This window comes from Folsomia candida, unplaced genomic scaffold (genome assembly GCF_002217175.1).
Source record: "Folsomia candida strain VU population unplaced genomic scaffold, ASM221717v1 Fcan01_Sc002, whole genome shotgun sequence".
Lineage (NCBI taxonomy): Eukaryota > Metazoa > Arthropoda > Collembola > Entomobryomorpha > Isotomidae > Folsomia > Folsomia candida.
In genome coordinates, this window is record NW_019091194.1 from 4,715,684 (window position 1) to 4,730,700 (window position 15,017).

The window sequence follows — 15,017 nt, forward strand, 5'->3', positions numbered from 1 at the left end:
GATCAAACTGTTTATTACGTAGTAATTCTTTGATGAACAAAGAACCAGTTTTTTGCCATTTTTTATTAGTCGCACTGGCTCTTCGCATTATTCAGGTAATGTTTCATGATCTCCACTAAACATTTCGCATGCCGCAACCACGTTAAATATGTAACTATGGTAAAAATTGGTTAGTGCAAACCTTAAGATTCGCCTGACGTGTATCTGGACAATCATTTCAATTTTTGTACATGGCGTATATACATTTGTATAAATGGAGTAACCAGTTTTTATGCACACACGTGTTTTTTTATTTTTTTGTGACACGACCGTAGCACTTTAGTTTGTCAGTTCATGGACAGTTATGCTTACCTACTGGACATTCCAACATTGAGGATGAGTATACACACGCATGTTAGCTGATCTAGGAAAAATTTCAAAACGATACTCGTGCAACCTCAAATTCGTCATGATTGTTGAATTTACATTGTGTTTGATAGTGTTTGCATTATTCCGTTTTGTACTTGTGAGTGGACACATCGCTCAAGATCTCCCCCCTGGTCCGTATCGATGGCCTTTAATTGGAAATGTGGTCGAAATGGCACTCGCAGATTTGAAGTATCCCCACAAAGCGTTGGGATTAATGGCCAAAAAATACGGTGACATCATGGGTCTTGGATTCGGTGTGCATTACATGGGTAAGAGATTTCATACCAAAGATTAGACCCTTCTGCAATGATGAAGTTAAAAAGCTGTATTGATTTTAACCCCACTTTTTATGTACATAGTTGTCATCTCATCTTACGAAGCAATAAAAGATATTCTATCAAGACCAGAAGTTTCCATGGCTCGATTAGTTTGGCCATTTGTAGCAGATCGAGCATACGGGAAGACTAATATGGGTACTTTTTAAAATTAATTTTTATTAATTGCTAATTAACTGACAGTATCGCTTGTTTATTAGGAATAATCTGGAACGGATTTGAATCTTGGCAAGAACTGAAACGATTCACAATTCGTACCATGAGAGATTTTGGATTTGGAAAGAGAAATTCGATGACTGTCGTTATGCAGGACGAAGTGAAAGATTTAGTGGCTGAGATCAAAAGTCAGATATCGACGGATGGCGTTTGGGACGTGGACGCCTGGTTATTAGTAAGTATTTCTAAATGCAATAAATCACATTGTAAGCACTGTATGTTAAAACTCTACTATTGTAAAAATAGGCATCTAGTGCGATCAACATTCTCTGGTCTCTCGTTGCTGGGTACAGATTTTCCTTAGGGGACGCGAAATTGAGGAGGGCTGTTCAACTTAATGACAACATTGTCCATGCTGTGGGATTTACAAATAAGTACTCAATATTTCCCTGGGTGAAGGACTGGTTTCCGAAATGGAGCCGACATGAAGAACATGTAGCTTGCTATGAAGAAATGCAAGTATTCCTGAAGGTACGATAAGCATGGATATGCGAGTAGTTTGTGAATTAACTCAACGTAATGTTAACCGTTTTTATGCAGGACATTATAGATGAGATCGACGCTAAACGAAAAGCACGAAGCAATCCAGACCCTGAAAGCTTTATTGAAGTTTTTCTTCACGAGGCAGAAAAACGTGGTGGAAGCGATGAAAATTATAACAGTGAGTAAATTTAAGTCGTAGTCGTCGTCTATATAGCGGTGTAATAAATTGGTATTTTTTGTATTCTGATTCAGTTGAACAGCTCATAGTAATTCTGCAAGACTTGTTTCTCGCCGGGTCGGAAACTACGAGCAACACTGTAAACTGGCTGCTCTTGTATGTCGCTATGAATCCCGAAGTGCAGAAAAGGGTACAAATGGAGATTGCAGAGGTCATTGGACCAAACAACGTTCCAACGCTCCACCATGAAAATAGGTGATCAAAAATGTCACTTTTGTGGTCAGATTGAATTCAACTTTTCAACTAGAGATAATTTAACTGATTTCAGAATGCCATATACAAAAGCTACAATTTTGGAGACGTTTCGAACCGCCATTATTCTACCAATGCCAGGGCCTAGGGTTGCAACGCAAGACTTGACCGTGGGCGAGTATGTTATTCCCAAGGTAGCAAATATTATGCAGTTGCATATTTATATGTACTACCGGTTGGCGAATTCAAAATTTTACAATTAAATTTTGTCACGTACATATTTATGTACTTAATAGGGAGCTGGCGTGACTTACAATCTGGGACCCATGTTGGGTGACACGGAATATTGGGGAGATCCACAAGTTTTTAGACCAGAACGATTCTTACGTAAAGAAGACCAAGGGGAGTACCAAATTGTGAAGGCGGAGAGAATTTTAATGTTCGGATTTGGTAATTTGGAATATATGTACTGATCTAGATAAGTCTTAGGTGGGCCAGTAAAGTTTTGTGTATCTTACATCTTTAGGGAGGAGGATTTGTCTGGGCGAAAGTCTTGCCTGGAATTCGTTATTCCTGTATACAACCACGCTTCTGCAGAAATTTGAGTTATCAATCATTCCAGGGATGGAACCATCAGGGATTGCAATAAGTTCGGGGACGCTGTCTCCAGAACCGTATCGATTACGAGTAAAATGTAGAGAAGAGTAATTAAATAAATGAAGTGGCTCAGTCCATTTGTGTCGCATTGAAAATTTTAATTGTAATGAGTCGTCTCAAGGTGCATGCGATTTGATACGTGTTTTGTGTAAATTTAAGAAATAGGACTTACAATTTTACTACAAACGTATGTGTATGCAGGGTATTGGAGTTCTAAATTGTTATAAAGCTACATGTTGTTTTGCACAATGCAGAGTTTAGTTTCATTCAATAATTTTATTGGAAATGAAAAATATTCCTGTAAGAAATCATTATTGGACAGAAAAAGTAATTTTTCATCCCAAGACACCTGCCTAGATACAGCATTTCTGGCCGTCATTGCATCCACTGTCATAGAAGACGCTCCTCCAACCGCTGGGGCAGTTGCCATTGACGCACATTGTTCCCCGATTGTTTCCTTGGTCTTGACAGGAAATTGCGACTGGAAAATAAGCACAAGAATATTTATTATTTCTTCCACAAGTGTGATAATATATTGGAACAAATTGTATGATAAAGAGGAGCTGCTCAAGTTGTATGTACATAAATATATTTGTCTGTAAGTATTTACCTGCGGTGCCAATGCAAATTAGAACAAGAGCGAAGAATAAAATGAGACTTTGGGACTTCATAATTCTTTTGAGATGATATGTCTCCAAGGAAATTATAGAACTTTTTATATTAATCTTTGTCTCGACTGTTAGTTGAATGATTCCATTATTTATTTAGCTCCAGTTTTATTCATTTCATAAATTATTTAGTGCGGAAATAAAGGACATAAAAATTAATATTACGTCGTGGAAGATTTGTATTCGAAAAGGTTTTGTTTAGTTTTAAATTTCCTGGGTTTGATTAGCTGTTGTTTCCTTTAAGTTGTGACAGGATGGGATAAAAAACATATTTTATATGTGTTGTATGCAACAATATTGTGCATAATCAATGACAATAAGGATTGGGTGCAAAATGAAATAAGCAGTTAAGTTGACATGTGTTAACTATTAATTGTTGAATTAAGAACTTTCATACTAAATTAAACGAATGGGACAACTACATAAGAAATACGAGTATGCACATGCACATGCATGTAGGTACATTGATAGAGTATTAGAAAATCATGAGCTTATTTTTCCTCCGTGATACATAAGGAATTAAGGATAACCTATTGTCTAGTAAGGAAAAAATTCGATTGTGACATTTGACTCGCATTCTTATGTTTGCATAAAAAAATGATTTTGTGCTGTTTCAGAAAAAACTCACGAGCAAAAATGTAATTACAGATTACAGCAGGTCAAAATTGCTGTATTTTGGCGTTGTATGTTGTTTTTGTGTTGTGTTTATGTTTTAGTTGGCAGCCCCAAAAAAAGATGGAAATATATAACAATAATGCAAGACTTTAACGGAATAATTGGGGTGCCTTAAATTTAAAATTTATAATTAAGATTTATAATTAAAATTTAAAATTAAAAACTTATTGCTAGTTTCTTGGAAGGATAGATTGGACCCTTGGTTATGCGTGGCAATGTTTGCGGATTTGCGTCAATATTAAAGCCAACGAGAAAACATTTCTCGAGACGTTTTTTTAAGTCTGGTAAAAGAATCAGGAATAACTAGGTCATCCTGCAGCACACGCAAACCCTCTTCAAGTGGACCTCTTGTCCAACGCTGGAAAACCTTACCTACCTACGAACCTTGTTAGTAGTACACCTCGGGCCGGGGTAGTACAATTCGACCGGCCGAAGGCCGGTCGAAATTACCCTCGGGCGAAACAAAGTTATCAGGATAGAATACACCCGACCAGTTAGAAGTACATTTTGACTAGTACAAAACTGAAAAACGAAATGAAATTGCACAGTAGTCAATAAACGTAGTACATTAGTCTGGTGTCATTAGAAAATCCCCTTAGCAGCATTCAATTACAAAATGCACCTTGATAATCGTAGTACACTTCGACTATATAACACAAAATATGGACAAAATACGCTACTAGATGGAAGTACACTTTTACAATTACAAAATCAGAAGAAAATCTGTTTGGAAGTACACTTTAAGATGTACAACATCAGAAGAAAACTCATACAACTGGCTGGAAGTACACTTTGACAAATACAAAATCAGATGTGTCAAATGACAAATTTAACATTAAAGGAAAATACATGCGACTGGCATGAAGTATGTATGTGCATTTTGACGAGTAGGAAATGAGAAGAAAATATACAATCAGTTGCTAATTTTGGGAAATATATCGTTACTTATCAAATTACACACATTTCTGTAACGATTTTTTTATCACTTGACTGCTAGGGTATTTTTTAAAATATCACTTTGACTAGCAATTCCACACGTTTGCGTAGTAAAATTATTTCCAGCTACAAATAATTCATGGCATTGTTTTACATTGTCAGCCAGGTTTTAACTAATTTTAGCGTAAAATTCATATTAATCTGAGACATACTGAGTTACAAAAATAGCTTTCTGTCCATTTATAATTCTCTATTTCCAACACCTTTCGAGATTGAAATTTGATAATTTGCAAAATGCTAGGCCTGATAGTAGAGCTACGAACGAAAAGAGTTCGAGTCCTAATTAATTCGATTTGGAATGTTTGCGTCGAGTCGAGTCCATTTCGAATCGAACTGGGACTTTTGCTTGATTCTTCGAGTTTGCATTATTTATTGACCCGATTAGTCTAGTTGTTGAGGGACTCGATGAATGGATTTGAGATGACTAGAAATGTTTCGATATTTCACTTTGTCCCGTTTACAGGTTTTCTCAGTTTTTAACTAATTCTAGCATGAGAGTTGTTAAATTTTGCCACAATGAATGTACATTTTGTATTGCACCGCTGCATTTGAATTCAATATATTTTATTTCAGTGACGCTCAAATTTCTAAATATATCTATGTATATGTTTATCATTTTATGTTCCCTGAGTTGATGCATTGCAAATAATCAGTCAACACCGACGAAAAATTTTGAGAAACGCAATAATGCCTGGTTTTTAAATACTTGTGTGTGACTTAATACCTCGCTTTCTAAAAGTTTGTCACACATTATTTAGTTGGCTTGGGATTAAAGTTGATCTTTTATTAAAGCTTGCAATACAGTGATGTGGAAAATGTCAACCATTTTTAAATCAGTTGCAGTTGTTCCATCTATAAGGGAGTTTAATATTTGTGTACAAACTTGATTCTGACAAATTTACGTATTTTTTCATTAGCGTCGTTCAACGTTTCTGCAACTACGTTAAATATGCTTTTGAAACAATTTGTAACTTGGTGCAGTTTCCTTTATGCTCGATTTTTTTCCTAGTTTATGAGAGATGCAAATAAAACATTCGAAAATGAATACGAGAGAATACAATTATTAAAGCGACAATACAGATATAAAAAATTGTTTGCATTATCGCCCCCTGTATTTTTGACAGCACCAGAATTTTACGTCGTCGGAATTTCTTATACATCAATAAATGTCAACAAAAACTCAATAATTATTTCAACTCATTCGATTAAAACTTGGTTGAAGTTTGTATAGTGTTACCCTGAAGTTGTTAGAAACTCCAATCATCATATATGAAGTACACCTATTTAACGGGGTTCGACTTTATAAGTTCAATGTGTTGGCGAATCAGCTCATCAGTAGAGTGAAATTTTTCCGAGTTGTTTAAGTAGTAGGACTCCACGTTGGTTTAATCCGACATTAGCAGAAGAAATTCATGCACAAGTCGATGATCGTTTGAAACATAATTTAATTCGTCCTTCGAATTATCAGCATAAAAATAACCTACAATATAACCCATATTTCGATCGTGGAAAAACAAATACGGAATATGCAATTATTTTTCAAACTTCAACACATAAGAAAATTCGGGTCCGAAATCAAGGCAGCGGCCAAATTCTAATATAAAGTAATTTTTAAAAATTATTTCCGGTGATATTTGCCCAGGTTTGAACGATTTTGGCATAAAACTGCCAAATAATTCGCACATTTTGACTCAGATCTCGAAAACTGCCAGTATTATTTCAGATTCTTTATGTACACAAAATTGCGGAAATTTTGAGCCATCAAACTTGAAAATCGTTCAAGCGCGAAAAAAAACTATTTCATTCTATATACCTATCTTAATAATTCTCGTATTTAAAATCCTCTCATGCAATGAGAGTCAAAATGAGGAGTCGCTAAAAAATTTTCGTCTCTCTTCATGAATTACTCTTTTTCGATTTGAGCCTTTCGACTCAATATTTCACGCGTTAAACCATGCGGAAAAAGGTGGGAAGCATTTTCCAAAACATACTGCATTAAGGTATCAGAATTAGACGTTCGTCTTACGACGGCCTCTTACTTACACTTTTTCCGGTTCCCACACTGCTTTTCCCGCAATCGCGCGTTCGCCCTGCAAATCGTGCCCCACAGTTTTGTGGGCAATGTCTTCAGGAAAAATAGTCTTTCTGATTCTGAAGAAGGTGAAAGATATTTATGTTTTAAAATTCTTACATACATAACTCACTTTTCTACTCACACAGTGATTTTTAATTTTCCATTTTTATATATTGTACAGTGAGAGATGTACGATTGTTTACAAGGCTATGAGTTTCTGATTGAGGCGACAAATAGGAAAATCGTGACAAAATAACTAGGGTTGCCCCGGGTAGTGCTACTACCCGGTACCCGGCCTAAAATGTTCGCCGGGTACCCGGCTACCCGGCCGGGTACCGGGAAATACTTATATATTAAACATAAAAGGAGCTATTCCACTTTTCTCTAGAATTTACAACACTTTTACCAGTTTTAAAAAGTTGCAAGTTAAAAACAAACATAAAGTACAGACTGAGCGTACTCACGACAATGTCTTATTAATCATCGCCACCCATTTAGCAAATTTGTTCAGCTTAAAAATTTGTTTCATGAGGGGAGTCCCAAAATATCACTTTGAAAGTCTCGCAGATCTATTAAAGACGCTTATTTTGATCTTGTTTTCGTGGATTTTTCAACTATTTTTCGCTGATAATCGGGAGGATGAGTTTGCTAAATTATAATGTGCCTAATTGCTGGGCAAATTTCCAAAACCAGCGGTTTTCTAGCGAATGCTTTGAGAAATGTCTCAAATTTCGCAAAACATCGCCAGTTATGTTGCCATGGTTAATCTGGGAGATATGTAAGCATGGGTTGACGTGAGTGCGCCCAAAGTAATTTTAATATCTGGATAATAATTTTCACCTAATAATTGACCTAGTTTGTACGCATTTTTTCAAAATATATTATTTTACACCAAGGACCAACATGAAATTCATCGGATTATAATTTTTTTGTAAGGTTTTGCAAAAAAATGAACATTTAAATTACCCGGCCGGGTACCGGGTATCCCAAAACAGGCCGGGTATGTCGGGTACCGGGTAACTACCCGGTGCCCGGGGCAACCCTAAAAATAACTGAATTTTAATTTCAACTTCTTGTCATCAAAACTGAACAGCGCTGATCATGAGTAATGGACCGCATATTGCCATCCAATCAGCTTGCACAAATACATATACACATGTACAATGAACACTTGTATATCATCAATTTTACAACTGACAAAGTAAAGTAAGAATAATGACAATTTTTAAAATAAAAATGTAAATGGTGGAGGTCCTAACAAGATGGAGGGTATATGTGATTTCAAATCACATATAAAATCAGGTAAAATAATTTTTAAAATAAAATAAATTTTAATAACTTTTTTCGTTCAAATCACTGATTTGGACGAAAGTGCGCATCACAACGTCGGGTTAAATATATGTGAAATGTTTCTAGATGGACTTTGCAGAAAGAGTGTACACATATTTAGTAGTCTCCTGCCGAGTTGATGCGAAGCATATCTTTCGACGAATAATGAAGATAAGAACATGATGCGTCGAATGTTAAATCTTGACTCATTAGCTTCGGAATTAATTTTTGTACGCATTTTTAAACCAAATTTCAGTCCATGTAAGTATGCTGTCGTTATAAAAATAGGGGTAACCAGTAGCCTATACAATGCCTTATCGGACTTTGACGTGATTGCAAATTGCATCTTTATGGTAACAACCCTCTTTTTACGGTAGTACACTACCAACGTGTTAGTAGTACACTTAGAAAATTGTATAAGATTTTCCAGGGTTGCCTTGTCACTGGTGTAATTTTTATAATTGCATTTCCAGAAGTTTTTTATGTAAATTAATAATTTAAAATCTTTCTTATCTGCCTCTTTTTTATTTAATGTTTTTATTAACAATTATCAGTATACAGCCCATGTGCAAAAATCGCTTCGAAGAATTTGAGCCACAAGTCAATTCCAACGTGGGCAGTACGCCGAAATGAAATTTTATGCAGCATATTGTGAGTTTCTTGTTAAACAGAAACTATGTACGAATTAGCTACATGATAATTAACTGAACTAAATATAACCCGATTAACTCAAGGAATTACAATTGAGGTCATGTAAGAGTGAGTGGCAGGTCCGTGTAAATATTATTCTCCTATGCTCCAAATTATTTATAACTTTTATTCAATTACTACTTGATTTCCTTGGTTGATAACATCAATACTAAACTTAGGACTAGGACAAAGGTATTAAGTATTTACTTCCTTATGTACATGTGTATGTACATATGTACATGCGTAAACATTATGGCATACACATAATTTCAGGATATGAATCCATATGTATGTACAATGTATGCCACAGATTAGTACCATGAAAAGTTTAAACTTTATGTATATTCTGTCAAGATGTGGTAATTGGCAATCTCCAGTGTATATTCAGAAATATTCAGAATGTATGTCAATATGCCAAGGTATTTCAACTCCTTGGTTAGTACATTAATGCATACTGAGAATTAACTGGAGCGAACTTTGTTGATGCAAATCTTATGATACCTCAAGTTGTATTTATGCTTGCATATACCAAATATAGTTTAACCTCTGGGTGACTATGGATGCATTTTATTTTTGGAAGAGAAGTTCAATTTCCAGTTTTATCTACAGATAACATTATTACAATAATGCTATCCATCTACCTAAACAAACCCCAAGTACCCAAATTAAACGGTCAAACTCAAGTTGACATATTGACATACATTTTGTGTACATAGATTGGTAATTACCACATCTTAATAGAATATAAAGTTTAAAATTTTCATGGTACTAATCTGTGGCAACGGACATTATGCAGTTCTCTGATGTGCTTGGTTTTGCATCGAATTTTCCATATATATCTAAACTTTTTAGTATGAATGCACACATATGTATATGCAAATGTGCAAGCGAATGCATTGATCAACATTGAATTGATAAAATGAACTTAAAATGGATATTTTGTTGAATCGGATTTAGTCTGAATTTACAATAGCTTAAAGGAACACTCATTAAATACATGTACTTTAAATAAATACATGTACAAATACATGTACGTTCCAAATTAAAATTTATTATTTTTAAACTCACCAGACATTTTTGTGGGATTGCGCGACGTAACGAAAAAAAGTCTAGATGTCGTTCATACTGTAGGTACTTATCATGGGGAACCGGATATTGACCACATTCGGACCACTTTCCAAGCCAAAGTTATGGAAGAAAGAGATATCAAGGATGGAAATCTGCTTTACGAAAAACTCACTTATTTTATGAAATCCTGGCTTGGATATAGGTTTTGGAGTAGAGAATCGAATTTCTCGCTCCATGAGCACATCAGATTTTTTGAAGACACAGAACACCTTTTAATGTCTCAACCTGAACAAAATGTGGTCACTGAAGAAGATTTTCTAAAAGTTATGGGAAATCTTGCCACACGGCCATTTCGTCAAGGAATGTCACCCTGGGAAATTTTAATAGTTCGAAATTTTGTCCCCTCCAAACCTAAAATTCACATTGGGGAAGAAACCAAAATTAGCGAGGGGTCTAGATTTATCCTAATTTGTCGTATGCATCACTCCATTTGCGATGGTTACTGTGTTTTCAAAATGTTTGTGAATAATTTGGGAGGTGTTCCAGTCATTAAAATTTCACCATCTTGGACCGAGACCTTTTGTTCAACTATTATGACCAGTTTGGGCACACTGGTTCTTTCCCCATATTATCAGTTCAAGCAGACCTTCCTCGACGCAGACAGAAATATCTGGAAGCTTCCTCCATCTCAAATGACTGAAGAATGGCTAACTGTGCGATCCGAAAAAATTCCGTTAACTGGCCTAAAAAATATCAGCAAGTCACGAAATGTTTCACTGACGGCGTTATTCAATACGGGGTTGGGTGGTGGGATTCGTGCATTTCTAAAAGGGACGGGACAGGAGGACAAAATTCCAGAAATCATGAGATCCGTAATACCATTTCAGTGGAAGACACATCCTTTGACCGGATTAGTTAATTGCTGGTGAGTTAACTTGACTATCAACACTATGAATATGTACATACATACGTACGAGTACATGAATATGTATGCATTTATTGTGCATATGCACGTGTATGTACATACATATCTACATACACATTTGATTGATAAAGATTAAGATTACAGATTTAATAGTTAATAGATGCAAGTTAACTTTAATTGGCTTCATTTTATTTCATTATCATTCATTTAGGACCTTCGGAGTTTTAACAATCCCACTGGGACCATGTCTTCAACACAATCTACAAACTGCTGAACAGTCAATTATGAGCTTAAGAAAATCGCCCAATACTTCCACGAATTTTGCACTAGCTCCAATAGTTACGATAGCACCAATTTGGCTGTGCAAGATATTGCTAAAATTTAATTTGACCGTAATATCGTCAAATTTTCCCGGGCCGAAAGATCCTCACCAGAGTTTTGATAGGTATTGGCTTGACGACATTACTCTTTGGCTAGAACTGAATCCAGGATTTGGTAAGGCGTGGGTGTCCCAAAATAAATAAAATCCAATTTTTGCTGAATTTAAATTTCACCGTTTCCACAGGAATGTCAGCCACATTTCTTACCGCCCTTGACAACCTACGTGTCGGCGTTACGGTGGACAAGAGGATTATTCCAACTCAGGAAAAGGCAGACTATCTGGCATTTTGTATCAACGAAGAGTTTAAGAATATTTTGGATATGAATCATGTGAATGAAAACATGGAGCAAGATGATGCAAAGATTGTATAGCATAATTTATCAGACAAAAAATTCATATTAGATACTTATCTGGATAATATTCATATGTAACTATCTATGCTTTATACATATGTAGAATGAAGAGTTTCATATTCATATGGAAACGCTTTCTAGGTGCGACAGTGTTTGTCTAGGAAAGAAACATTAAACTCGATGCATGAGATATTATTTAACTCTGTTTTGAATTGTTTATTAAATATGTAACAGGCAAATCCAACTTTATATGTATTATGTATGTACTACTCCAAAACTAATTATACGTACACATTTCTTAACTTCTGTGTTTCTGATCAAGTTAACTTGAAGTTTAATCCATATTTAATTCACAATAAATACTTCTTATATGAACTTACGCAATAACTGATAACTACATCACATACACCCTTGTATGTGAATACACATATATACTTCATAAATGAGTACATATATCTATTTACTGAAATTAAAGTGGATAAAATAGGTGCTTCGTAAATAGGAATGGTATAACTTATTTTTCTGTCCCTTGGAACTGCAGAAGCACAAAAACATAGGTTGTGAGAAATCCAAATACCTACAATTATAATTTCCAGATAGCATTATTAATTAACCGTTTCACATAGTTGTTATGAAATAGAATTACCGAAGTCACAGTCCTCTTGTTGAGACTGAAATAATTCCCAGGACAAATGTAGAAACCATGCGTTACTATCGTAGGGGACATGACGCTAAAGAATCCTTGCAACTGTTTCAATTTCATCTCAATTTCAGTCTCATATTATTTATCACAAAATTCATTAAAGTGATGAATACCTTTCCTCTCAACTCCTCAGAGTACTTGTCGAATCCATACTGTCCAAATAAATCTATCGTTCTTCCCGCCTGTTCTCCCAAGTTTTGTGATACAATCGCCAATAAGACGAGGATGACCGAATTATTGCACATGAACAGCGCCATCGCCACGACAATTCCATCAAGTACGAGGTCCCCCACGCCAAACGCAGTTACGGCCTTATTGATCACGAGGAAGATATCAATCGCCCAAATTACCGAGTAACTCAACATCATCAAAATTATCTGAAGGGAGAAAACCATCCCGAAATTCTCCACGACGGATTTTAAATTGTTAATGTTTTCGACGTGTTCCTCAAATTCTGGTTCAGATTTAATTTCATGTTTGCTGCTGTTGCCTTTGAAATTTTGTTCGAGTACCACAAATCCGAGCTGTATGCCTTGAATTAGTGCAGCCATCCAGAAAATGTAAAATGATTCACTAATCCCAATCACGTTCTTTACCGTTACTCCGACTCCGACTAGGATTCGTTTCATCGTGGAGGTGTCATCTTGTTCTTGGCATATAGAAATGTATTGCAAAATTGTAAAATACAAGTTTGGCGCAAATAGCATCGAAGCAGACGCCATAATTCCTCTTGTAATCCATGTTCCAGAAGATCGCACAAATTCCTCAATATTTTCATGCCCACCTTCGACAACTCTAATATTTTCGAGAGCGTGGGTCAACTTGGAATAAAATTTGGTCACTTTGTTTCCCTCGATCAGGGCAAGAATTCGTATTCCAGTTGTGGAAAATAGAATCACGGACGTGACCAAATGTTCTGAAAGTTTCTCAGTTGTTGATGATCGTCGTAAAGGTCCGTTGCTGGTCATATTTTTGACTGGGTACAAAATCTCCTCAATGTTCACAGTGTAGTACAATATCTTCCACGCAACAGTGAAAATCAGAAACGCAAGGAGTAGTGAAAAGGGTGCGTGTTTCGGGGAGAAATGCAGACCTGAATTCTGATCTAATTTGTAAGGAAGGAATCCGAAAAGCTGAACCGCTCGAGTGGGAAAATTGACAAGTTTTGGGAGATAGTGTGAAGCACGAAGGGACAAACTGCTTGGAGACTGATCTGCATATTTTGGTTTGAGATCAAAGATAGTTTCCACCTCCAAGTTTTTATATTTTGAAGATTTTGAAGAAGGGATTGATTTGTAGGAAATTACTTGGATGCAGTTGATCTCAGTTTTTGGATACATTTTTACGTCCTGATTAATATTTATTTAGACGCTCGAAAAGATATGTGCATATCTGATTCACCTCAAGAATCGAGTACGATTGAAATCATCATACAAATATAAGTGGACAAGGTACCAGAGGAAATAATTGTCACTGTATAGTTTTTGCACTTGTAGCTTCACTTTAAGATATTAAAATTTGGACCACCAAGATTTTTAAGATAATATTGTATCGCTTGATATCTAGGGTTCATGCTCCTGTTATTTTCGCATTGTTCGTGACATTTGTTACATCAAAAGCATACAATACAATACATTATGGAAGACAAAATAGCAGAATATAAGAATGAATGAAGAGTTCTTTTGTCGGAATCTAATATATTTGTTTCTATTTAAATTGAAGGGCGTTGTAAATACATAGATAATATGCGATGTAGGTAGAAAGAGTATTCAGATAGTCGTTAATGGAATGAAAAAAATGTTCTTTGATATTGTCCAGTCTCTGGACAATTGTTAGTCCGTTGAATAGAGTGCCATGTAACATCTACTTCCATAAAGCGTTAGTGTTAAGTCGCTGCCTGACTCTGTGATCCAGTCCAAGTTACCCCGTAGAGTAGACAAAGAAGGAAGCGGAGCAACCACTGCATGCATGAATTTTCATACTGCATGAGAAACACAGTGTTCAAGTAAATTGAGTGAGTGAGCAGCAATACATCACTCATCAATAGTGGTTATCATGATAAGTGATCGTGATAAACACTATTAATTAATTATTTTAGTTTGAGAAACTCCACCCACAGCGAGTGGCATATCAATTCGAATGTATTTTTGACGCTGAATCCAACGCCATTAATGGTTTTGACCCCCGAGGCCCCCGTGACCTTCCCGTGACCTTGGCGACCAAATATGGCTTATTCGTGATGTCGCATATCAATTCGAATGTATTTTTGACGCTGAATCCAACGCCATTAATGGTTTTGACCTCCGAGGCCCCCGTGACCTTCCCGTGAACGTGGCGGCCAAATATGGCTTATTCGTGATGTCGCATATCAATTCGAATGTATCTTTTAACGCTGAATCCAACGCCATTAATGGTTTTGACCCCCGAGGCCCCCGTGACCGTGGCGGCTAAATATGGCTTATTCGTGATGTCGCATATCAATTCGAATGTATTTTTGACGCTGAATCCGAATCCGTCAATAGTTTGGCGTTAATTATAGAAGTTGGGGTTTATGGAACTGAACGGGAGCGTGAAGCGCGGGAATATAAATAGTTAGCTATGCAGTTACTCCCACACGACGGGAAT

At 36.0% G+C, this 15,017-nt stretch overlaps 3 protein-coding genes and 1 long non-coding RNA gene across 5 annotated transcripts; 2 read left to right on the top strand and 2 right to left on the bottom strand.

Annotated features, from left to right (window-relative positions):
* Nucleotides 1-339: 339 nt before the first annotated feature.
* On the top strand, nt 340-2,778 carry LOC110843201 (cytochrome P450 2J6). The gene is made up of 9 exons (XM_022089163.2): nt 340-677; nt 768-881; nt 944-1,134; nt 1,206-1,430; nt 1,500-1,620; nt 1,695-1,875; nt 1,949-2,066; nt 2,169-2,322; nt 2,399-2,778. The coding sequence occupies exons 1-9, from the start codon at nt 392-394 to the stop codon at nt 2,578-2,580; spliced, it is 1,572 nt and encodes a 523-aa protein (XP_021944855.2). The 5' UTR covers nt 340-391; the 3' UTR covers nt 2,581-2,778.
* Nucleotides 2,779-2,878: 100 nt separating this feature from the next.
* LOC118434543 lies at nt 2,879-10,142 on the bottom strand. Its single transcript, XR_004834099.1, has 3 exons — nt 10,030-10,142; nt 6,912-7,019; nt 2,879-3,010 (listed from the first exon to the last, which is right to left on the bottom strand). It is a non-coding gene; the product is annotated as an uncharacterized LOC118434543 (long non-coding RNA).
* On the top strand, nt 9,925-12,064 carry LOC110843838. Of its 2 annotated transcripts, none has more exons than XM_035848317.1 (3): nt 9,925-10,954; nt 11,166-11,456; nt 11,520-12,064. In XM_035848317.1, the coding sequence occupies exons 1-3, from the start codon at nt 10,152-10,154 to the stop codon at nt 11,548-11,550; spliced, it is 1,125 nt and encodes a 374-aa protein (XP_035704210.1). In that variant the 5' UTR covers nt 9,925-10,151; the 3' UTR covers nt 11,551-12,064. The 2 variants fall into 2 exon arrangements, with proteins under 2 accessions (XP_035704210.1, XP_021945571.1); XM_022089879.2 differs by having other exon boundaries at nt 11,166-11,449.
* LOC118434542 lies at nt 11,733-13,162 on the bottom strand. The gene is made up of 3 exons (XM_035848318.1): nt 12,506-13,162; nt 12,336-12,437; nt 11,733-12,266 (listed from the first exon to the last, which is right to left on the bottom strand). Exons 1-3 carry the CDS (start codon nt 13,112-13,114, stop codon nt 12,204-12,206), a joined length of 774 nt encoding a protein of 257 aa, XP_035704211.1. The 5' UTR covers nt 13,115-13,162; the 3' UTR covers nt 11,733-12,203.
* Nucleotides 13,163-15,017: the final 1,855 nt, after the last annotated feature.